Source organism: Pteropus vampyrus, unplaced genomic scaffold (assembly GCF_000151845.1).
Source record: "Pteropus vampyrus isolate Shadow unplaced genomic scaffold, Pvam_2.0 Scaffold97, whole genome shotgun sequence".
In the NCBI taxonomy this organism is placed as follows: domain Eukaryota; kingdom Metazoa; phylum Chordata; class Mammalia; order Chiroptera; family Pteropodidae; genus Pteropus; species Pteropus vampyrus.
In genome coordinates, this window is record NW_011888878.1 from 67498 (window position 1) to 91316 (window position 23819).

General features: G+C 38.8%; 1 protein-coding gene across 1 annotated transcript in view; it reads left to right on the forward strand.

Annotated features, from left to right (window-relative positions):
* The first annotated feature begins 2491 nt into the window (after window positions 1-2491).
* GXYLT2 (glucoside xylosyltransferase 2) overlaps window positions 2492-23819 on the forward strand; it is a 112595-nt gene continuing 91267 nt past the window's right edge. Inside the window, exon 1 of the mRNA XM_023533151.1 lies at window positions 2492-2927. Within this exon, the coding sequence (XP_023388919.1) occupies window positions 2677-2927 (251 nt within the window). The 5' untranslated portion in view covers window positions 2492-2676. The remainder of the gene's footprint in view (window positions 2928-23819) is intronic.

A 23819-nucleotide genomic window follows, 5' to 3' on the forward strand; every position in this document is an offset into this window, starting at 1 on the left:
AAACTAGATCCTTCCAACAACCAGTAAGGTTAGAAGCAGCTCCTTCCTCAGTTCAGCCTTCTATGGGCCAACACTTTGGTTGCAGCCTTGAGAGAACCTGTGAAGCAGAGAACCCAGTGAAGCTGTGCTGTATTCTTGGCCCACAGAAACGATGAGATTGTATGTGCGTTAGTTATCTTAAGTCACCAAATTTTGGGGTAGTTGTTAGGCAACAATAGAGGAGGTGAGGGAAACAGAGAAACCAAGGATGGTTTCTACCTAATTTCTGGCTTAAGCAACTTATTATCTAGACACGTCAAAATTCCAGAGGAACAAATAGGTTACTCGGGTGGTGGTGGTGCGGGGGTGCAAATAAACAAGCATTTGATGTATTAGACATCCAAGTGAAAAATTGGGTGAGCCACAGATGTAGTCTCTGGAACATTTTTCTCATGCCATTAGAGGTCGTACTTTTTTTATTTTTATTTTTTATTTATTATTATTTATGCCTACATCACCTGGTCTTCCTAGGTGGTCTCCTATCCAAGTACTAACTAGGCCCGACCCTGCTTAGCTTCTAAGATTAGACATCTGGCTTTGTTCAAGGTGGCATTGCCATAGATCATGGACTATGGCTTCACTGGAGCATGAACCCAGGACCTTCTGTGTGTAAAGCAGACATGCTAACCACCACTACACTATGGAACCACGTCCAGAGGTACTTTTCTACAAGCAAAGAAGTAAAATTCAAAACTTGAGTTTGGACTCAGGGAGGAGGTAAATTTGGCCTTTCTTTTTGCTTCAACAGGGTTTCAAAAAACAGAGTCTTCTGTTTGGTCAAGACTAGCTATTCCAAGTTCTACTTTTGTGTTTGAGGCCTAAATCCTAGCTACTAATCAAGTATTAATTTGCCTTATTTTATCCTTGTTGCATATGTCTCCTTGAGGAAGAAGAGAGGTGGCAACTCAGAGTCTGGGAATTATTACTTCACTGGGCCACCTACCAACATAATAGTGACCACTTCTAAACCTGAAAGGCCTAAACATCCTGCCTTAGCCCAGCCCAGTGTTTCTCAACAGAGCCTCCATGCTGGCATTTGGCCCAGGACAATTTTTTGTCATGCTAGAGTGTACTGAGCATTGTAGAAGGTTAAGCGTATGCCAGTACAACCCTCCAGTCATTATGACAACCCAAAACATCCTTTCCACAGCTCCAGATGTTTCTTAGTGGGAAGGTACTTCACCTTCCTTGAGAATCAATGGATTGTTTGTGCTTACACACCAGCAATATCTGTCACCTACACTTTGAGCTTATACCCTACCATTTTCTAGGTGCCTGCTGGGCAAGAGTTTCCAGGCGTTTACATATTCTCATTCCTAAAACTTTAAATACAATGAGTTCTCAAAGAATTAAAATATAATCCTAATATGAGATTTGTTCATAATGTAATTGAATATAAATGATTTATAAGGCAATACAAAATCTTGTAGAAACTCTGAGACATTGTTATAACTGATATTGTTTGTTTTGTTGCCATGCAAAAAAGAGTCAGTAGAATGTTGGCTGTCAATTAATGGTGAATAATAAGAGGATGTGTCCTAATGCTTCAGATTTGTGACTGGGGATGCCCTAAAATATTAGTTGAGGAATTCTGGAAACTCCATCTGGTGATTGTGGCCGTTTAAGTCTCTGAAGAGTCCATTCTTACACTTGATTGTAAAGTTATTATTCTATCTCAAATCTATGTCAGAAAATAACATTTGCATTTATGCATGTATGGGAAGCTACATTTTATTGTGTTAGTTATCACAGAGCCTTTATTGGGCACCTTTTTTGAGCCAGGCACCGTGTTAATGTCTTCGAAAGCATTAGTTAATTTAACGCTCACAAAATGCCTCTGTCCACAGAGGCATTCCCATTTTGCATGTAAGAAAATTAAGGCTCAGGAAAGTAGTGAAACTTGCTCAGCATCACCAAGCCAGTAAATGGCTGAGTCAGATTTCAAAACTAGACTTTGAAATTTATTCTATAAATTCTTTAGACTACATGGATCTGGACTGATTTTATCCAACATACATCTATCAAGTGCTGGGCCTTGCACTGGGCAGACAGGGCAGAGATGTCCCTTGCCTGACTGGATGCATAGATAGGTTAATGAGTGCTTGGACAGACAGATGGATAGAATTAAATAACGGAGACAATCCATGAATGAGGGAATCAGATGGAAGAGTGGATGGAAATGGGAGGGTAAGTGAATGAGAGAGTAAATGAGGAAGTAAACGAGGGAATGGAATGGAATGGAATGGTATGAGAGGGAGAGAGGGAGAGAGGGAGGGAGGGAGGGAAGGAGTGAATGAGGAAGTGAGAGAACATCGAGGCTGCGCTACCTGAAACTCAAGTGCCGAGAGGCTGGCGGGTGGGTGGACGGGCGGCTACTCCACACAGTACGGTAGGCGCGGACCGCTCCTCCTCCAGCTTCGCTCGCGCCTCCTCCTCTCCCACCTCCTCCGCCTCCGCGGTCGCCCGCCCGCTCGCCTCCCAGTCCCCAGTCCGGTGCGGGCGGGCGGGGAAGGAGACTGCCGCCCCGCACTGTAGCACTTGCCCCCACACCGCCGCCGCCGCCACTGCCCAGTGCGCCGCAATGAGTAGAGGAGCCACGCTGCCCCGGGGCTGCTGCCGCCACTACTGCGCCGCACCATGAAGCTCCGCAGTAAGGCGGCTGCGCTGCTCCTGCTCGCGCTGGTCACGCTGCTGCTGGCGCTGCTGACCCTGCGCACCGGCGGCGCCGAGCCCCCAGCACTGCTGGCGCGCCCCGCGTCCGCTCCGCAGCGCCATCCGGCGCCTGCCCCTGCGCGCCTCCCCGGCCAGCGTGCTCAGAGGCGCCGGCCACCGCGTCCGCGCCCGCGAGCCGGCCGCCGGGGCGCAGCGAGCCTGGAAAAGTTGGCGAGGTGAGTCGTGGCAGTCCCAGAGTCCCATCTGGGGACTCGAGTCTCACTCCCTCCACCCGTACCAAGTCCAGGGGAGGCTTTGGGCTGGAAGGACAGAATCTAAATTCACCCACGAGCAACCCACTTCGACTTCTTACTCCGCTAGAGATGAAAAACCACTTTCGTGGAGTCCTCCTGATGGCACAGTACTGATAATCACGTACATTTTTGAAAGAGAAGTGTCAGGGAAAGTAGTTTGTATATTACATTTTTTTTAACTGTTAAGGCGAGACTTATTTTTGCATTCTTGCAAACATACGCCCTTTGTTTAATTTTTCAAGAGCCATCACGATGCAAGAATGCTTTATCTAATTCTCGTGTTTCGCTGGAGAATTTTTACCAAAAACATAGATCTAATTTAGTTGGAAAAGTTAGATATTTACCAAAGACTGGCTGCCTGTCATTGAACCTCGAATCGCCCTGTGCTTAGAACAGAAGAGGCACTCAACCTAAGTTTATTAAAAAGTTTTCTCCTTGAAAGGAGTGATGTGTGGCACGGAAAAGACACAGTGAGGGGTTCCCTGTGCTTCGTTCTGGTTATGACTCAAGCACGGTCAAAGAGTCCTACAGAGAAAACATCTTAACCTTCGACATTATGTTTGGTATTCTCTTTCTCTGCACAAAGCTTAACACGCCACAGCTTTTCGTCAGAGCGTTTTATCTTTGTCCTTAGGGTCACTGGAACGCCTGCAAGTTAGGGATTTGCGTTCATTTCCTTTGTTGTGGAGAGCTTTTTAACAATCCTTGTCTTGTAGCCATTGTGTTTCCTCTGCCCTTTAGAAGCTGTAGATGTTTCTAACTGCCAGTTGCAAGGTCCGCATTTGCTGGATTTCTTAATTACTTAAAATGAGTCGAAGAATTCTTTTTGACCGTAATAACTAAATGTGCTTTGGTGCTTTTACTGTAATTAAGAGAAAAGAAACCTCAAGAAGTAGCTGTGTCAGCCTTTATTTCTCTTCTGCCTCATAATAAATGTACAGATGGATACTGACAAATTTTAGGGGGGAAAAACCCCAATGAAATAGTCACTTTTTAGTATTTAGAACCCCTTACAACCCCTTATAAATGTATATGCTCTTTAAAATAAGGATATTTCTGTTACTTAATAGGATTTTCTTTCCTATGTACTGAGGTTTCTTATAATGGATTATATGACAGTTCAACTACAGGTTTACTATGATTTGTAAGTTGACAGGACAACTTGTAAGATAATAATAACTAACACCATTTGACATAGCTAACCAGGCACAGTGCTAACAGTGGTACATAAAAATAGTCATTGTTATCACTTTTTGTATATTACCTATGTTATTCGCACTGCAACCCTATGATAGTGGTTCTCAAAGTGTGGCCTTTAACCAGCAGCACCAGTGTCACTGGGGGCCGTGTTAGAAATGCAGATTCTCAGGCAGCACCCCAGACCTACTAAATCAGAAACCGTGGGGGTAAGGTCAGTAATCCATGTTTTAACAAGTCCTCCCCTTGTTTCTAATGCACACCAAAGTTTGAGAGCCTATTCTGTGAAGTAAGCACTAACATATCACCATTTTACAGATGAGGAAAGTAATGTATAAGGTTTAGCAATTTGTCCAAGGTTTGTAGATAACATGTAGTAGGTAAGGATAAAGACTCAGCAGCTTGGGCCCAGGTTGAGCTCTTACCTGCTATACTGGTTTCATACACTAATCTTGCCTACATTTCATAATATTTCTTAGATTTTTCTAAATAAACATAGATTTTTGCAACTGTCTCATTCTTCAGGGTGTTGGGAACATTGGGGCAGCACCTTCTCGTCCCTATCTGAACAAATTGGCTGCGGCTAGGAAGAGACCATGAACAGAATCCAAATGGATGTTTCGGGGAAGGACTGTTTCCATGAGCCACAGTACCATTTTTCTTTTGAACCTATCTCTTAGATTATCATGGTAATCATGGCTAACACCATAGGAATAAAGAACAAAATTTAAAAACTCAGGGAAGAGTGAAAAATAAGAGCCACAGGACATCTCAAGCTCACATGCATAAACATGAAAGTCTAGTGTCCTCTGGAGAAGCTGACGTTTTGGGGGACTTATTAATGTTTCTTTTACTACCTAGACAGAAATGGGGACAGAAGACTCTGAAGCAGTAAGGGAGCAGGAGGAAAGATCTCTGCAGGAACTCTTTTATTGCTTTCCTAATCCTGTCTGGGTTAAATTTTTGTGGTTTAGGAGGAATTTAATTTTAGGGAGGGAAAAGAAAGCTTCATGTTTTTAGAAAATGAGTGCTTTAATCTCTTTACGTGGCTAGAATCCAGAAGAGAAGAAGGCTACAGGATCTCATTTCTCAGGGCTGGGGAGTAATCAGAAGAAATTTGGAGTTGAATGTGGCACAATCTACCACCTGCTGACCGTCCTTGGACCAGTCTGTGTTGCCTCCCCCAGGATACTGCTGTCAGTGAAGTTCTGCCACGTCAGCACAGGAAACATAGCACTCTCCTTCCACATCTTGTTTTCATTTCAGAGAAGTTTCCAGGGACTTGCCTAGTTAGCAGGCAGACCCTACAATTTTATAACTAGTCATTTGTGTGCAATCTGTCCTGTGGTGGCCTCTCTTCTCTATAAATATAAAGCCACAAGGTAAAATCTGACCTTTTAGGTTAAGGGCAGGATCTGAAAACTGATACCACACTATAAGTAGTATAGTTCCAGTGCACAAGAGAAATGAAATCTTTCTAGTTTGGTTTATTAGTGATTTATACCTGGCTGACTTCCAAAAAGAATTTGAGATGACTTACAGTAGAAAACACATGTACAATAAGGCCATTGAAATAGTTATAAAAAATGAAAAGACATAAAAAGAAGAGGGGGGAAATTAGTACTGTTTGTTAAAAACTGAGGCCACTATTGTTATGATTTAAGTATTAAAGTTAGCTCTGTGCTTCCTGGCAGCCATGTCAAAAAGGAAAGCAAGTATGGCGGGCTGCCTCATTTTCACTGAATGATAGAATTTTGTTAGGAGAGATGATTCGTTTTTCATGGGACTGAATTCTAAAAGGAAAATTTAACTTGGAATACACTTTAGACTTTAGAAGTCTATTTCTCCAGCTTGCTTCTGAAAACTCCTCTTTGAGCCTACATATGGAAAAGGAAGTTTAATATAACTGCCAATCCACACCATGTAAAAAAGGAATTTGGCATCTGGAGTCCAGAGAATTGGGTTCTAGTCCCAAGACATTTCATCTTAATTTCCTCATCTGTAAAATGATGAATTGATCCAAAGTTTTCTAACATCTCTTCCAGCTCTGACATTTGCTGATTCTGTGATGAGATCATCAAGTTTAGTTGCAGAATCCCAACAAAGACTATTGTTTAGCCCTTTGTGCTGTCTCTTGCAAAATCACTGTTTCTCATTTTGGCTCTAGCCTAGAACTCTTATTGATTACTCAAACTTAACCCTCTTTTGAACTTTATTTTTCTTCTGCGTTGGCCTGGATATTGCTATTTTCTCTTAAAATGCGGTTTCTAATGGAGACTTAGGCTACCTCTACACTCTGTGGTGCTCCTGTGCCATTTTTTCCACAGTCATTTAGCAAATGTTTACTGTACATATATTCTGGGCCAGGCATTCATTCTACAATGATGAATGGAGTTGCTGCCCACACCAAATTTAGGGAAGGGGGAAGGGAAGACAATACAGAAATACTACACTTGGCAGCCTCCCCAGCTGCCCCAATGAGAGGAAGCATGCATACTTTCTCATCAAGACAGCATTTCCTGCAGTTCCCTTTAGTCTCTAAGATAAGTCTTTTCAGAGAGTTCTAGCTTGAATAAAGGTCTCAATAAAAAGGGATGATGTTATATAGAAAAATGCCAAGTTTGTGGCCATCCTGTGATTAGCTGGTAAACCTAAACATTGAAGGTCTTTAGATCTTGGGTACCATCTATGATATTCTGTCCTATGAGTGTTGACTGTATTCACGTTCATTTTTCTTGATTGGTCCACAAGTCCCCTTTTTCACCCTCTACACGTACTCAGTCAGTAAACCCTGTTGGTTCTATCTCAAAATATATCCCCACTCCCACTTCCACTGTTACCACTGATCTAAACATCATCCTTTTATACCTAGGTATCTGTCTGCAGTAACCTACAATCTGGTTTGTGTGTTTCCACTCTAGCACTCTCTACAGTCCATTTCCATGCAGCTGCTGGAGTAATCTTAAATATGTAGACTACATTGGATCCCTTTGCTGGTTGAAAGCCCTACACTAATAGACTTCCCATCACACTGAGAATAAAATTCAATTTCTTAGTGTGGCCTTCAAGTGCTCACCTGATCTTAACCCCATTTAGTTCTCTGACTTTGTCTCTTAACCACTCCCCACTTCACTCACTCCACTTAAGCCACACTGGCCTTCAAATAAACCGAGTTCACTCCTACCTCAACACTTTTTACTTGTTTCCTGTGCTAGAATGATCTTTTCTCACATTCTTGCATCACTAGAGTCCTCATTTCTTTCAGGTCTCTGCTTTCAGATTTTTTTCCTCAGAAGGGTCTTCCCAATTGCCCTAGAAAAACAGAACCTTCCCCATCATCCTCTACCCCCTTACCCTGTTTAGTGTATTTTTATAGCATTCATCATTATATGAACATTGTTATTTTATTTGCTTCCTCTGCCCCATATACACTTCAAGTACTGCTGGCACCTATAACAGAAATTATCTTAAAATAGGTTCTCACTACATATTTGTTGAGTGAACTAATAAACGAATGCAATATCCAGCTTGTGCCAGCACTGTGCTAAGACTTCACTTACATTATTAAATTACATTATTAATAATATTAAAAACAATCCCATATCCTTTAGGAGAATAGTGAAGATCTTCAATAGTAACATTCTTAAAAGAAAGGGCTTTTTTTCTTTTTAATAGATTTTAATTTTTAGAGCAGTTTAAGATTTATGAGAAAGCAGTGCAGAGTATTTCCCTATACCCTGCACCCAGTTTCCTCTATTATTAAAATCTTATACTGATTCAACATATTTGTTGCAATTAATGAACTAACATTATACATTATTACTAATGTTTAGTTTATTTAGATTTTCTTAGTTTTTGCCTAATGTTCTTCTGTGCCAGGATCCCTACCAGGATATACTACATTACATTTATTTGTCTTATTTCCTTAGGCTCCTCTTGGCTATGGCCATTTCTCAAAATGACCTTGTTTTTGATGACCCTGAGAATTATGAAAAACACTGATCAGATATTTTGTAGGATACCCCACCATTGGAACATGTCTGATGTTTCATTCATTGTAATACTGGGGTTTTTTGGATTATTGGGAGGAAAACCATATAGGTAAAGTGCTATTTTTATCACATCATACCAAGTGTGTATACTGTCAACATGATTTATGACTGCTAATATTGGCCTTAGTCACCTGGCTGAGGTAGTGTCAGTTTTCTCCACTGTAAACTTACTCTTTTCCCCACTCTCCATACTGTAAACTTTGGAAGGAAGTTACTGTGCACAGCCCCCACATAAGGAATTCCATAAGGAATGCTCTCCATCCTTGAGGGTGGAGTATCTATATAAATTATTTGTAATTTTTCTACATAGGAGATTTGATTATTTTTCCCCATTTATTATTTTTTTCAGTCATATCAGTATGAACCTATAGATATTTATTTTATACTTTGAGTTACAATCCAATATGACTTTATTTTGTTGCTGGAATTTTTTCAGTTTTGGCCATTAGGAGCTCTTTCAATTTGTATCTATGCTTCTTTGACATACCCTCATCAATGTGTGTGTGTGATTTTTTTGTTTTGTTTTGTTTTTTAGTTTTGTTTTTTTTTTTTGTTTTTTGTTTTTTTGGCTTTTTGAGCACTTCCTTACTCTCTGGCACTACAAGGTGCTCCAGGTTCATCTCATATATTCTTGTATATTTCTTGCCCCAATCCTACAATAAGCCATTTCTTCAAGGAGCCCTGATTCCTCTTGTTGGAAAATGGTTTTAGAAACCAAGATCTGGGCACCTAGCAAGCTTATTAGTATTGGGGTATCACTTTTTTTTAGTTCTTCACAGCTTACAGAGAAAAGCATATTTATGTTTATACTAACTTTTGTATGTACACATATCTATAAATATTTCCATATGTAACCATCTCTACCTATGTTAAACTAAATATGGATTCATACTGATGTCTCCAACTCTAATCAATTACTACATGGATCATCCTAGCTTCCTTTACTTGCTTATCTGGGAAAGGGAATGTTTTTATTTTCCAGAAGCCCCAGCAAAATTTTTCTCTCATCTCATTGGCTTTGATTGGTTTAAATGCCTGTAGCATGGAGGAGGGAAAGGGAAGGAATGGAGGAGTGAGATAGGACCAGCTATTTGATTTAAACCAAGCAAAGCCCACCCCTTGAGTTAGGGGTGAGGCCAAGGCCACCAAGGTCAAAGACAGTATACGGCCAAACTATTTCTAGTGACTGAGACTATCAAACTTCCAAACTCAGGAATTGGCAGCCACGTTTCTGCCATGTGGAGAAAGCTGGTCTGCATCGGGAGAACATGAACCCAAGGTGCTGTGGAAAGATCAGAAGCAATGCAGAGTGACTGGGGTGGGGGGTAGATCCTAATGTTGTTCTCAGGGTCAGCTTCTGCCCTTCGCTGGCTATGCTGTTTCATCCCTTTCCTAGATTCCATAAATTGAGTTTCTTTCACTCACCACCAGAGAGTCCTGACCAATTTGTATATGTAGCACCTGCTTTTAGCACCTTTACTAAATTCAGTAAATAATGGCCATATTGAAACTTATCCCCATACAAACTCACAAGTGAGAGTCTTTGGAAGCTTTGAAAACAGATTTGTTTTCCTTGGAAATATTTCTCTTCATGTTATAGTTCACTGTAAGAAAATAAGAGCCAAAATTTTATGTTTTATATATGTATATGTGTGTAATCCCATTTAAAATATTTTTTAAAAAGAAAATAAGAGACTTTTGTTGAAGACAATTTATTTTACATTCCTCTCCAAATTGTCCCCAGCACTTGATTTATTTCAGATTCTGAAATTTTGAAAACTGCTCCTGGAAAGAAGAGCGTCTTGACTTGCTGACTTTATACAGATTCCATTATTTTGTTCCAGCGAAGAGTGACTTTGGTACATTTGAAGGTGGTGTATTGATGCCCTTCTGTGCCCCCTCCCCTTGACTTCTTTTAGCAACACAAAAGACTGTAATCCTCTAGTGGAAATTCATCACAGTACAACTTAGAACCCAAGCTTTACATAAGTAGGAGATAGGAGAGAACACATAATCCAAAATATGACTCCCTTTCATGGGGGAGGAAACTGAGGTCCAAAGAGGTAAAATAATAATAATGTACATAAAGCACTTAGTACAGAACTAGCTCATGGTGATCACTCAGCAAGTGATTCACAGTTCTGAGTACTGTTCACTGTTGCTTTTGTTAGGAACTGAATCGTAACTAGACCCAGCTAACTAGCTGTGTGGCTTTGACTTAGTCCTCCTCAGCAAATCTTGCCTTACTCATAAGTTCAATGATGAAATGAAATAATGCAGGTAAAATGCTGGCTCAATGTGTCACACAAAACACTCACAGCAAGTGTTTGCTAGGGCTAAGACGCAGATTCAGGCAGGCTGTGCTCGGGCTATGACTTGAAATCAAGACCTAACTTCCATACATAATAAACCCCAGTCTCCTGGTCCTCAAGAAAATCTGAAAGAGTAGATAAGGCAGGAGGACTGTTTTCACTGCATCTTAGGGAGTCGAGCTATTGTTCTAGAGAGTTTCAAACTTGGAATTCTAGCTATCTATAGCTTTGATATCTGCTCAAGCATAGCAAGTTATTGTTTTTAGCTTAGAAAAGCAGAGGATGAGTGAAGAGTCTGTGGGAATTAGGAGGTATTGTCAGGGAACCAAAATGCAGAATTTCTTCCACAGGCGCTGCATCTCTGGTTGGGCTTGAAAATGCTCTACATTTTTCTCCTCCCAGTTTTGTGAGAATTATAAGGACCCCTGTTGTCTGACCACTGACCCCTAAGTAACAAGCCTTGATGTTCACATATCATATTTTATCCCTCAGGGAGAATGGGTTATTAGAAATCGATATTTTCAAAGAAACACAAGAGAAGTTGGAAACACAAGTTGATATTTTAGAAGAACCTTTTAGGTAGATTTAAAAAGTGTTCAAAAACTTCAAATCTAGTTTGCAGTAAGATAGAGTATTGATAGAGTGTTAAAGCAAATTAACATGCTTTTTGATGTTCTGCCTAGCCTGTTTTTGGCATGAATATGAAATATTTAGAGAAAAATGAAGGCTTCTATATTTCAGGATAGTATTTAATAATGATAACAACTAATACTTAAAGACCACTTAAATATGCCAAGTACTGTATGAAGCACTTCACCGTGTTATTGCATTTAATCTTCATAACAGCCTAAGAGGCAGGTACTATTATTGGATAGGTCAGAACTCTCAGTTACAAGTAACAGAATATCAGTTCATCAGTTTATATCACTTAATCATAAAAGGAGATTAACAGCTCATAAAACTGTAAAGTGCAAAGAAGATAAAGCCTCTATTACAGGTGTATACAGGATTTCTAATCATCTTGCCTTCATATTTTAGTTTTACTTCCTTCTGTGTGGACCACACTCTCAGGTGAGTTTTTTCCATGTAATAGTTCAACAGATGTGGGCTTGCATCCTCCTCCTTTAGTAACTGCTAAGGGAAAAACTTTATCCAACAAGAATCCCAGGGCTGCCTCTTTTGACCTGACTTGGTTCACATGGGTATCCAATTACTCATGGCCACAGCTATTTACGGGGTAGTGGGGGAGGATGATTCAACTCTTCCATACCTCATGGACTGAGAACAGAAGAAGGATGGTCTCTCCCCACCCACCCCAAAAAAGAAAAACTAAGGTGTTCTTACCAGAAACTCCTGGAAATGGATGCTAGGAAGCAACGCCAAGACAAAAAGCAGATGTCTTCTATAATCAATATGCCCATTTCACATATAGGCACACTGAGGGTTACAGGTGGTTAAAGAACTTGTCCAAGATGGAACAGCCAGTGACAGACCTAGTCTGAAGTCAGGTCCATGTGCTTCTAGAGCCACATTGCTAACCACTATGCTGTACTTGGGAACAAATCTCAAAATCTGAATCATTTGATTGCATTCTAGAATTCCTTTGAAGAAGATTCATTTGATAAAATCTCTTTTTTTAATATGCGTATATTGTTCGTATATGTAAGGGAAAAATAGGTTAAAAATAATCCCTTTTTTAAAGTTTTAAAAAAAATTTGTTACATCTTTATATACACACACCCACATATATTATGTATAACTCTGGAAGATTATACTAGTATACCAAAATATTAACAGTGATTACAGAATTGGCACTATGGGTACCCTCTGCTTGTTTGTATTTAAAAAATTTTTTATGATAAATGTATGCATTAGTTGTATAATATATAAAACAAGCTAAAGTATATAAATTATCATAAAAATTAAAAATTTCTTATTGGCCTGAGGCATAGGAGCACAGAAAATTAGTTACGAAGACCATATTTTTTCTTAAGTTGGTAAGTCCTTCATGTTCTTTTTGAGAAATGAGATAGAATTGCTCTTTTGCAGAATATGTAATCCTTATTTTTCTCTCTCATATGTTATAAGCCATTTATTTCAATCTATCACCACTGGTTCATATTTTAAAATCTCAGTAACATCTACATTTGAAGAGAAGAGGAAGATGGAGAAATAGAATCTCCTATGTGATAGGAATAATCATAATGGGAAATAAAGAAGTGAGCATTAGTCCAGGCAGCATCATAGAATTTTCAAGGGAGAAGAATATAAACACTATTGTGCGTGACCTCATCTAATGGCCGATGGATGGATTTCAAAGGTAGAGTTGCTGAAGGTATGCTTTGAGAGTTGCACCCAGAGAGGCTGTGAGTCGGGGATTGAAATCCAGTCCATGCTTGGATCACTGAGCCGAAAGCCCTGAGTACAGGTAAAGTGTTCATCTGCCTAGAAGGGGTTCTTTTTCTAAACATATATAGCATAATGATTAAAAGCAGAGCTCTTAAATTTCAGCCCCCTGAGTTTGAACCTTGCTCTGCCACTTACTATTCATAAAACATGTGTCTGAGTACAATGATGTCTAAAAGCGGATGCACACATATAGACACATAGGTACAATTACCAACTGTAGGCATTAAATACCTACTGTGTATTAGACTTAGACTTTCTTTAGGAACACAGCCATGTTTCAAATATCATGATCTAAAAAATATATATTCATAATTGCACTTATCAAATAATGGTATTAAGCGACCCTCCTCCTCGGCAGGTTTTTGTCACTATGTTGACACCATTCATATAATACCGTGACTTTAGGGCAAATGTCAGATTTTTCTATCTTGAAAGACTAATACTTGATTTAATTCTAACCATCAGTCATTAAAAGTGATTTAACTGTTTACATAGCCTTTAGCATAATGTTTGGGTTTCTAAGTGAAGGTTCTACTCTCACAGCTTCAATGGGGAAATTTTTTTTTTTGTCAGGGGATTAATGTGTTACCAAACCTGTGGTTTGCAGGGAATTTTATTAGTGCCTCTCCTTGCCCATAATATTATTACTTATCACTGGAGTCTCCTTCTAGGGGCTGTATCAAGGTGTTTCTGCTTCCTAAACTGCCACTCTGGCCTCATTTGTTCAAATAGCTGATTTCATCTTATAAAAGATTCCACTCAAGAGGGGGAGTCTGCTAATCTATTCTTCCCCCAAGGCGAACATATTCAACTTCTTAAAATTAATCTTCTACCATCTTTTCCCAAATATTTCTGCATTTCCTTCCCTATTACAACTAGTTACTAACAGCACTGTCTTGGGCTGTATTTTAACCCGTTTCCTGTTTGCCCTGAGAATACTCGCTGGCAGTGTTTGCGGCTATAGCATTTACCCCGAGATAACTCACGGATTACTTTACCCCTAAAGTTTGGCACAAAATATCTCGCTTTTATTATTATTTTTGCATTGCTCTAGTATATCAATAGTCTTTGGAAACAAATGACATCATTCTATTTATAGCATTCTGTTTTTAGTAGTGGCATTTCCATTTACAAAATATAGTAATTCTTGATTGCTGACAATGTCATTCCTATGCATGATGTTAAATTAACACTGGCAGCAAGCTGTGCTTTTTTTTTTTTCCAAACTGGAAAAGGGTTAAAGAACTGCAGTTTCTGTTGAGCTTACACCGCCTGCCTGTACACAGCATCAGGTTTACCTGAGTTCATTTAACTTGTCAGTTTAGGTGAAGCACTGATAAGAGAGGTAGCAGGAGATGGCAGAAAAGAGGGTCAGGGTAGAACCAATTAATCGCTTTAATAATTCAGTGTGTTTTGCCATAATAGGCTACAAAGTAAATAGCACTACATATAAATGCCTTATTTCATTATTTATACTCTCTAGAAACTGAAGTTTAATTAAGTCACACTCTTGAGACTTTTAAGCAATTAAGGAGAAGCCTTGCCCAGGGCAGTGTGGAGGTGGTGAGGCTGCTTCTCTCTCGAGCCTCTGTTATTCTGAATATTATTTTTCACTTGTGCACGGGATGAGCTTGAGCCAGGACAATTGGGGCAGTGTTTACCAAATGTGATTCATTTTCACATCAGCATCAACATTCTTATAATATGGCTACACTACCATTCCTAACTTGAAAAATTTTTTCGGAGTTCTGTTCAAGGTGGCAGAGTAGGACAACGTTGTGCTCACCTCCTTCCATGACCGCATAAAAATTACAACTAAATTATAGAACAATTAACCTGGAGAACCATCTGAAGACTAGCTGAACAGAAGTCTTATAACTAAGGCTATAAAGAAGAAGCCACATGGAGACTATGGTTGGAGGTAGGAGGGGCAAAGTTGCAAAATAGGCTGGCCCCCACCCCTATATGTGGCAGTTGAGAATTGAGAGGGATGTCTCAGCTACAGAGGTGTCCCCTGAGAAGTGAGGAGTCCCAGCCCCACACTGAGTTCTCCAGCCTGTAGCACCAGTACCAGGAAGAGGAGGCCCCCACAACATCTAGCTATGAAAATCAGTGGGGATTCATTCTATCTGCTTTAGACAGAGGGCCGCTGGAAACCCAGGCTCCCTCTTAAAGGGCCCATGAACAGAGTCACTCACTCTCAAGAACACACTCTGAGTTCAGCTGAGGGTTGGCAGCTCAGAAGGTATCAGAGACATACAGGGGGAAACTGAGTTATGTGATTTCAGGACAGGGATTGGAAGCACAGCCGTCATTGTCCCTGTGTTGAGTGCTCCCCCCACGTGGCCAAATCTGAATCTTCATTGGCCTGGTGAACTTTGCTTGCTCCACCCTGGTGGCTCCCTAGAATGCTGTCCCACCCAATTCATGCACCACCTGAGCACCTTTTGGAGGCAGGCAGCTGGCTTTGGCTTTCACTCCAGTCTTTCTTGGGGAACTCTTGGGGTCTGCGAGCCTTAGGAGGGTGGTGCCGGACCTCAGGGTATTCTGAGCCTTTTGCTGAGGGTCCTAAACTAAGCATCAGCACCAAATCTGAATCCACATTAACCTCATAAACACCACTTGTCACATCCTGGTGACCCCTGAGTCCTAACTTGTGTAGGTGACCCCAGCCTCACCTAACTTGTGTACCGCCCAAAGCGCTTTCAGTGGCTGAGATCTGTGGGCAGTCAGCAGGCAGCAGCAGGCCTCAGGGTGCCCTGGGCCTTTTGCTGAACTGCCCTGGGACTGGTAATAGTGGCAGCCAACCTTGGTTCACAGCGTGACCTCTCCCATGTGACTCCAGGTCCAGCACAGGCTGCTACCAACCACGGGTCGCTTTGTAGCTACTACCAGCTGGCCCCAGGCCAGGCATAGGCAGCAGCTGACTTTGGTCTGCACCACAGCTGCTCCCAAGAGGCACCAGAATCAGCAAACCCAGTGACTGGCTTCAGACCACAACAGAGCATCACCCAATTATCCCCACAAGCAGCACATCCAGAGGGTGATATCAGCAGGCACCAGAGCCCACTTGGGCAAACCCCACTCCATGTGTTCAGCCCCCACACACCACCTCGTAGGCTGTGGTCATGGCCAGTCTTCCCACTGACATGTCACCCACTGACATGCTAACAGCAATCAAGGCTGAACTACAACAGGAGAGCATACACAACCAATACAGAAACACTCCTGGAACACCCAGTTCAGACAAATAGGGAGATTACGCCACTAGGCCCAATAGGACACCTACTACATAAAGGCCACACTGCCAAGACTTGGAGATATAGCAGATCTACCCAACACATGGAAGCAAACATGAAGAGGCAGCCAAAATGAGGAAACAAACATGTCCCAAATGAAAGACTAGGACAAAACTCCAGAAAAAGAACTAAACAAAATGGAAGGAAACAATCTACCACAGGCAGAGTTCAAAACACTGGTAATAAGGATGCTTGAGGAACTTAGAACTTCAACAGAGATAGCATAAAAAAAGACATAAAACCATAAAAAAGAACTAATCAGAAATGAAGAATACAATAATTGAAGAATCCACTAGAAAGAATAACAGCAGATTAGGTGAAGTAGAGCATTGATCAGCAATTTGGAAGACAAGATAGCAGAAAACACCCAATCAGAACAGCAAAAAATAAATAAATAAATACATTTTAAAAAATGAAGATAGTTTAAGGTACCTCTGGGACAACATCAAGCATAACAATCTTTAGATCATTGTGTATGAGAAGGAGAGAGAGCAAGGGATTGAAAACCTATTTGAAGAAATAATGACTGAAAACTTTCCTAAGGTAATAGAGATACAAGTCCAGGAAGTGCAGAGAGCTCCAAGCAATGTGAACCAAAGAGGCCCACACCAAGACACATCATCATTAAAATGCCAAAGGTTAAAGACAGGGAATCTTAAAAGCAGCAAGAGAATCTTAAAAGCAGTTACTTACCTACATGGGAACTGCCATAAGACTGTCAGCCGATTTCTCAACAGAAACTTTGCAGGCCAAAAGGGATTGGCGTGAAATATTCAAAGTGGTGAAAAATAAATACCTACAACCAAGACTATGCTACCCAACAAGGTTATTATTTAAAATTGAAGAACAGATAAAGAGCTTCCCAGATAAGAAAAGGCTAAAGGAGTTTATCACCACCAAACTGGTGCTACAAGAAATGTTAAAGGGATCAATCCAACAAGAAGATATGACCTTTGTAAACATTTAGGCACCCAACATAAGAATACCTAAATATATAAAGCAAATCATGACAGACATAAAGGGAGAGATCAACAGTAATACAATCATAGTAGAGGACTTTAGCACTTCATCAACATCAATGGACAGATCTTCCAGACAGAAAATCAACAAAGAAACAGGAGACTTAAATGACACATTAAACCAGATGGATTTAATTGATATTTTTAGAGCATTTCAGCCCCCAAACAGCAGAATATACATTTTTTTCAAGCACATATGGAATATTTTCCAGGATAGACTACATGTTAGGCCAGAAAACAAGTCTTAATAAATTTGAGAAGATTGAAATTATATCAAGCTTCCTCTTCAACTACAATGGTATGAAACTAGAAATCAAGTACAAGAAGAAACTTTAGAAAAATACGAACACATACAGGCTAAATAACATGCCACTAAACAATTAATGGGTTAACAATGAGATGAAGGAAACAATCAACAGATACCTTAAGACAAATGAAAATGAAAACACAACATCCCACAAATCTATGGGACACAGGAAAAGCAGTTGTAGGAGGGAAATTCATAGCAATATAGGACTACCTCAAAAAAAAAAAAAAGAAAAAAACAAGAAAAATCTCAAATAAACATTCTAACTTAACACATAAAGGAGCTGGAAAAAGAACAACAAACAAAGCCCAATGTGAGCAGGAGGAAGGAAATTATAAAATAAGAGAGGAAATAAAATAGAGTCTAAAAAATTAATACAAAAGATCAATGAAACCAAGAGCTGGTTCTTTGAGAAGATAAAATTGATAAACCTTTATCCAGACAATCAAGAAAAAAAAAGAGAGAGAACCTAAATAAAAAGAAATAAAAGAGAATTGACAAGTCACACTACAGAAATACAAAGAATTATGAGAAAACACTATAAACAATTATATGCCAACAAATTGGACAATCTGGAAAAAAAAATGGATAAATTCCTAGAAACACAATTTTCCAAGACTGAATCAAGAAGAAACAGAAAAATCTGAACTGACTAAACACTACTAACAAATTTGAATCAGTAATGAAAAAACTCCCAACAAAGTCCTAGACAAGATGGCTTCACAAGTGAATTTTACCGTACTTTTGAAGAAGAATTAACACCTATCCTTCTCAAACTATTCTAAAAAATTCAAAAGGAGAAAAGGCTCCCAAGCTGATTTTACAAGGCCATCATTACCCTGATTCCAAACTAGAAAAGATGTGAAAGAAAGAAGGAAGGAAGGTAGGGAGGGAGGGAGGGAAAGAAAGAGAAGTATAGGCTGATATCCCTAAACATAAATGCAAAACTTCTCAACAAAATATTAGCAAACTGAATTCAGCAATATATTAAAAATATCATACATCATGATAAAGCAGGATGTATTTCTGGGATGAAAGATTAGTTCAATATCCATAAATCAACATGATACAGCACAAAAAATGAAAGATAAAAATTACATATCTATATATTATATATATCAATAGATATAGAAAAAGCATTTGACAAAATCTAGCATTCATTTATGATAAAAACTCTTAGTGAAGTGGGAATAGAGGGAACATACTTCTACATAATAAAGGCTATATATGACAAACTCACAGCTAACCTCATACTCAGTGGGCAAAAGCTAAAAGCATTTTCCTTATGATCAGGAACAAGACAAGGAGAATGCCCACTTTCACCACTCTTATTCATCATAGTATTGGAAGTCCTAGCCACAGCAATTGGATAAGAAAAAGAAACAAAGGCATTCAAATTGGAAAGGAAGAAATAAAACAGTGCAGACGACATGATACTATATAGAGAGGATGGTAAAGATTCTACCAAAAAAAAAAAATACTATTAGAACTAAAAAATGAATTCAATAAAGTCATAGGATACAAAGTTAATGTTCGGAAATTTTTTGCATTTTTATGTACCAATAACGAACTGTCAGAGGAATTAAGAAAACAATCCCATTTACTATTGCATCAAAAAAATACCTAGGAATAAATTTAAGGAGGTAGAAGACTTGTACTCAGAAAATTATAAGACATTGAGGAAAGAAATTGAAGAAGCTACAATTAAATACAAGCATATACTATGCTCATGGATAGGATGAAATAACATTGTTAAAATGTTCTTACTACCCAGAGCAATCTATAGATTTGGTGCAATCTCTCTCAAAACACCAATGGCATTTTTTTACAGAACTAGAACAAATAATCCTAAAATTTTATGGTACCATAAAAGACCTCAAATAGACATAGCAATCTTGAGAAAAAAGAAAAATTTGGAGGTATTATGCTACCTGAGATAAAACTGTACTACAAGCCTATAGTAAACAAAGCAGCATGGTACTGGCATAAAAACAGACACATAGATCAATGGAACAGAGTAGAGAGCCCAGACATAAACCCACGCCTATATGATCAATTAATTTATGACAAAGGAGGCAAGAATATAAAATTAGAATTTAAAATATATTCAATAAATGTTGAAAAAACCATACAGATACATGCAAAAAAATGAAACTAGACCACCTTCTTATACCAGATATAAGAATAAATTCAAAATAGATTAAAGACTTAAATGTAAAACCCTAAATCATAAAACTCCTAGAAGAAAACATAGGCAGTACACGCTCTGACATTGCGTCTAACTATGTATGATGTCAGATGGGTACTGGATTTATCAGGGTAATTCGTAATATTTTTTTCTGATATATCTCCTCAGGCAAGGGAAACAAAATAAAAAATAAACTAATGGGACTACCTCAAGCTAAAAAGTTTTAGTACAGAGGGAAACCATCAAAATGAAAGGACAGCCCACTGAATGGGAGAAACATTTGCCAGTGATATATCCAATAAGGGGTTAATATCAAAAAACGTATAAAGAGCTCATACAACTCAACACCAAAAACACAGTCCAATTAAATAATGCGCAGAGACCTGAATAGACATTTCTGCAAAGAAGACATACTGATGGCCAATAGACATATGAAAAGATGCTCAACATCACTAATCAGAGATATACGAATTAAAACTACAATGAGATACCACCTCACACCTGTCAGAATGGCTATCATCAATAAATCAACAAACAAGTGTTGGCAAATGTGGAGAAAAGGGAACCCTTGTACACTATTGGTGGGATTACAATTTGGTGCAGCCAGTATGGAAAACTGTATGGCAGTTCCTCAAAAAATTAAAAATAGAACTATGTTATGACCCAGTAATTCCACTTCTGGGTATTTATCTGAGGAACTCCAAAACACTAATTCAAAAAGGTATATGCACCCCAATGTTCATTGCAGCATTATGTGTAATAACCAAGATATGGGAGTGACTAAGTGTTCATCTATAGGCAATTGGATATAGAAGAGGGGGTACATATATACAGTGGAATATTATTCATAAAAAAATGAAATCTTACCATTTGCAACAACCTAGATGGACCTAGAGGATATTATGCTAAGTGAAATAATTCAGGCAGAGAAAGATAAATACCATACAGTTTTACTTACATGTGGAATCTTAAGACAAAATAAACAAAACAAAACTGAAACATACTCAAAAATACAGAGAACTGACTGATGGTTGTCAGATGGTAGGGAAGTTAGGCAGCTGGATGAAAAAGGTGAAGGGTTTAAGAAGTTCAAATTGATAGTGATAAAACATTCATGGGGATGCGAAGTACAGCATAGGGAATGTAGTTAATAATGTTATAATTACTATATGATGTCAGATGGGGACTAGATATATCAGGGTGATTATTTCATAAGTTATATAAATGTCTAACCACTATACTATATACCCGAATCTAATATAAAATAATATTGAATTTTAACTGTAATTGAAAAAAATTATATTCCTTTCAGAGTTTCTAATCAATGAGCATAAAGTTTCATTTAAGCAGAGTAAGTTCTAGAGATCTCCTATACAACATTGTACCTATAGTCAACAATACTGTGTCGTACACTTAAAATTTGTTAAGGGTAGATCTCAAATTAAGTGCTCTTATAACAACAAGAACAACAAGAATAACAACAAAGAATGGTAGGATACATGCCAGAATATTGTCAATGCTGATTCCTTGAATGATATAATTATTTTCTTTTTCTTGTTCCTCTATTATCTAAGTTTTTGACAATATGCATGTATTAGTACATATATAATGTATCTCTATGTGTAATGCTATGTTTATGCAATTCCATAATGTGTAGGTATTACTTTTGCAAAGTAAAAAATATACTCAAAAATAACAATAAATTCTTGGTCCAAAAATTTTTCAAATTCTGTTCTTGTTATAAACTTATTTATTTAGTAACAGCTTTATTCCCATATAATTCAAATACCCTTTAAGGTGTGCAGTGCAGTGGCTTTTTGATTATTCACAGTTATGCAACCATCACCTCTAACTAATTTCAGAATATTTTCATCATGCCTAGGAAGAAACCCTGTTACCCTTAAGCAGTCCCTCCCCTTTGCCCCTTCCCTCAGCCCCTGGCGACCACTAATCTGCTTTATGTCTCTGTGGATTTTCCTATTCTGGGCTTTTCATATTCATGGAATCATAAAATATGTGATCTTTAGCATTTTAACAAGGTTCGCAGTTCACTATTTTAAAAGTTCATCCATGTTGTAGCATGTATCACTACTTTATTCCTTTTTATTACCAAATAATATTCTATTGTATGGATATACCATTGTTTATTCATTCATCAGTTGATGGGCATTTGGATTGGACTTTTGGTCTATTGTGAATAATGAACATTTGTATACAACTTTTTGTGTGGATATATGTTTTCATTTCTCTTAGGTATATACCTAGGAGTGGAATTGCTAGGTCGCATGGTAGTTCTGTATTTAAACCTTTTGAGGAACTGCCGAACTGTTTTCCAGAGTGGCTGCCTCATTTTGCAATCCCAACAGCAATGTTTAAGGGTCCTAATTTCTCCACATTCTAAGTGGAGAAATTTTATATCACTGCCATAAAAGATCAGCAATAACATAAAAGGTATTTGTCAAATTGAACACTAAGAAAATTAAAGTGTTCTTCATTTCTAGCATGGACCTCTTGCCTGCTGAAGGTTCTATATCTTAAGCTTTGTGTCTTTTGAGTTGAAAGAGAGAGGACAAAGCAACATAAGAAGGGGCTTTCAAGACATAGTAGCATCAAGCTGAGACTTTCTTTCTGTTATTGTTGAAAAAGAACTGAAAATGGAATAACTTTCTTATTATGAGATTCAATATTATTTAATGCAGTTTCTAAATTATAACTACAACCTATGCTCCACTCCCTTTGGAACATATAAAATGTGGAGGAGTATGCAAGCCTGTTTCATTTTATTTCACATATCAGCTGCATAGTTATGTCATCTAAGAAACTTAGAGGTGGGTGGGGTAGTGATTTCGTTTTTTTGTTTTTCTTCTAATGGTCTTGTGTTCTCTGAAAACTCAGGTAAATTTGAGAAACTGTCAAAACTACTACATTCTTGATAAGAATAATAGCTATTAACCTAGTAATTTCATTTCTGGGAATGTAATCTAAGGAAATAATGCAAAAGAAAAATATATTGACCCATATACATTTAGTGCAATATTTACATTTTTAATTGAAAGTGTACATTATGTATTTTATTGTGATCTTTTTTTTCCCTAAAGATAGAGAAGGAGGTGGCTATGTGAAAAGCTAGGGAAAGAATGTTTTAGGTGGAGGATAATTTGTGTAAAGGTCCAGGGTATGAGCACAGTACTGGGTGTCTCAGATAAAAAGAAAGAAAAGGCAGTGAGTGAAGAGCAAGGAGGACACCAGCCCCATCTGCTGCTCTGAGGCTCCTGGGGCAGAAAAAGAAAAACAGCCTCCACCTGGGAGGTCTGCTAGGGAGGCAGTGTCCTCACATGGCAGCCATATTTTCATTAAAGCAAGAGGCAAGGAGAATGCTCTGAGTGAAGGCTGGGGATAGAGTGGGTGTTCCTGAGGGCATGGTGAAGAGTTTGGGAGAGAGAAGAGAGGCGAGGGGTCAGTTCAGATAATTAGTTCCTAGCAGAAGCTAAACTATGGTGGCTGTAGTACAAGTGTGTTGATATTCAAACTCTAGGGCCTCACTCAGGACCCACTGAATCAGAAACTCTATGGACTGCAGCCAAGTAGGGGATCACCTACACTAGATGATATCTGGTATCTCTTCTAGCTACAAAAGTGGGAGAATGTTGAGGATTTGAATCAGGGTCCTAGCAGTGAGCAACAGGGAAGGAATGGATTCAATGAGTATTTCAAAAGATGGCTCAAATTGAGAATATGAGAGGCAGAATATGTCAAGGGTGATTGGAAACATTTTTAAGACCCTTGTTAGAATCCTCTTTTGATTGCTAACTTGTAAGTTTGTTTCAAACTGACTTAAGCAAAGGAGAATTTATTGGCTTAATAAGTGAACTGTTCAAGTTTAGGGTTAGGTGCACCTGGATCCAGGTGCTCAAGTAATGCCCCCAGAGCTCTGACCCACTACCTTTTGGTCCTGCTTTCTACTGTGTTCAGTTGACTCCCATTCAGGCCCTACCAGTGTGGTGGCTGAGATGGTTACCATTATTAGCTTC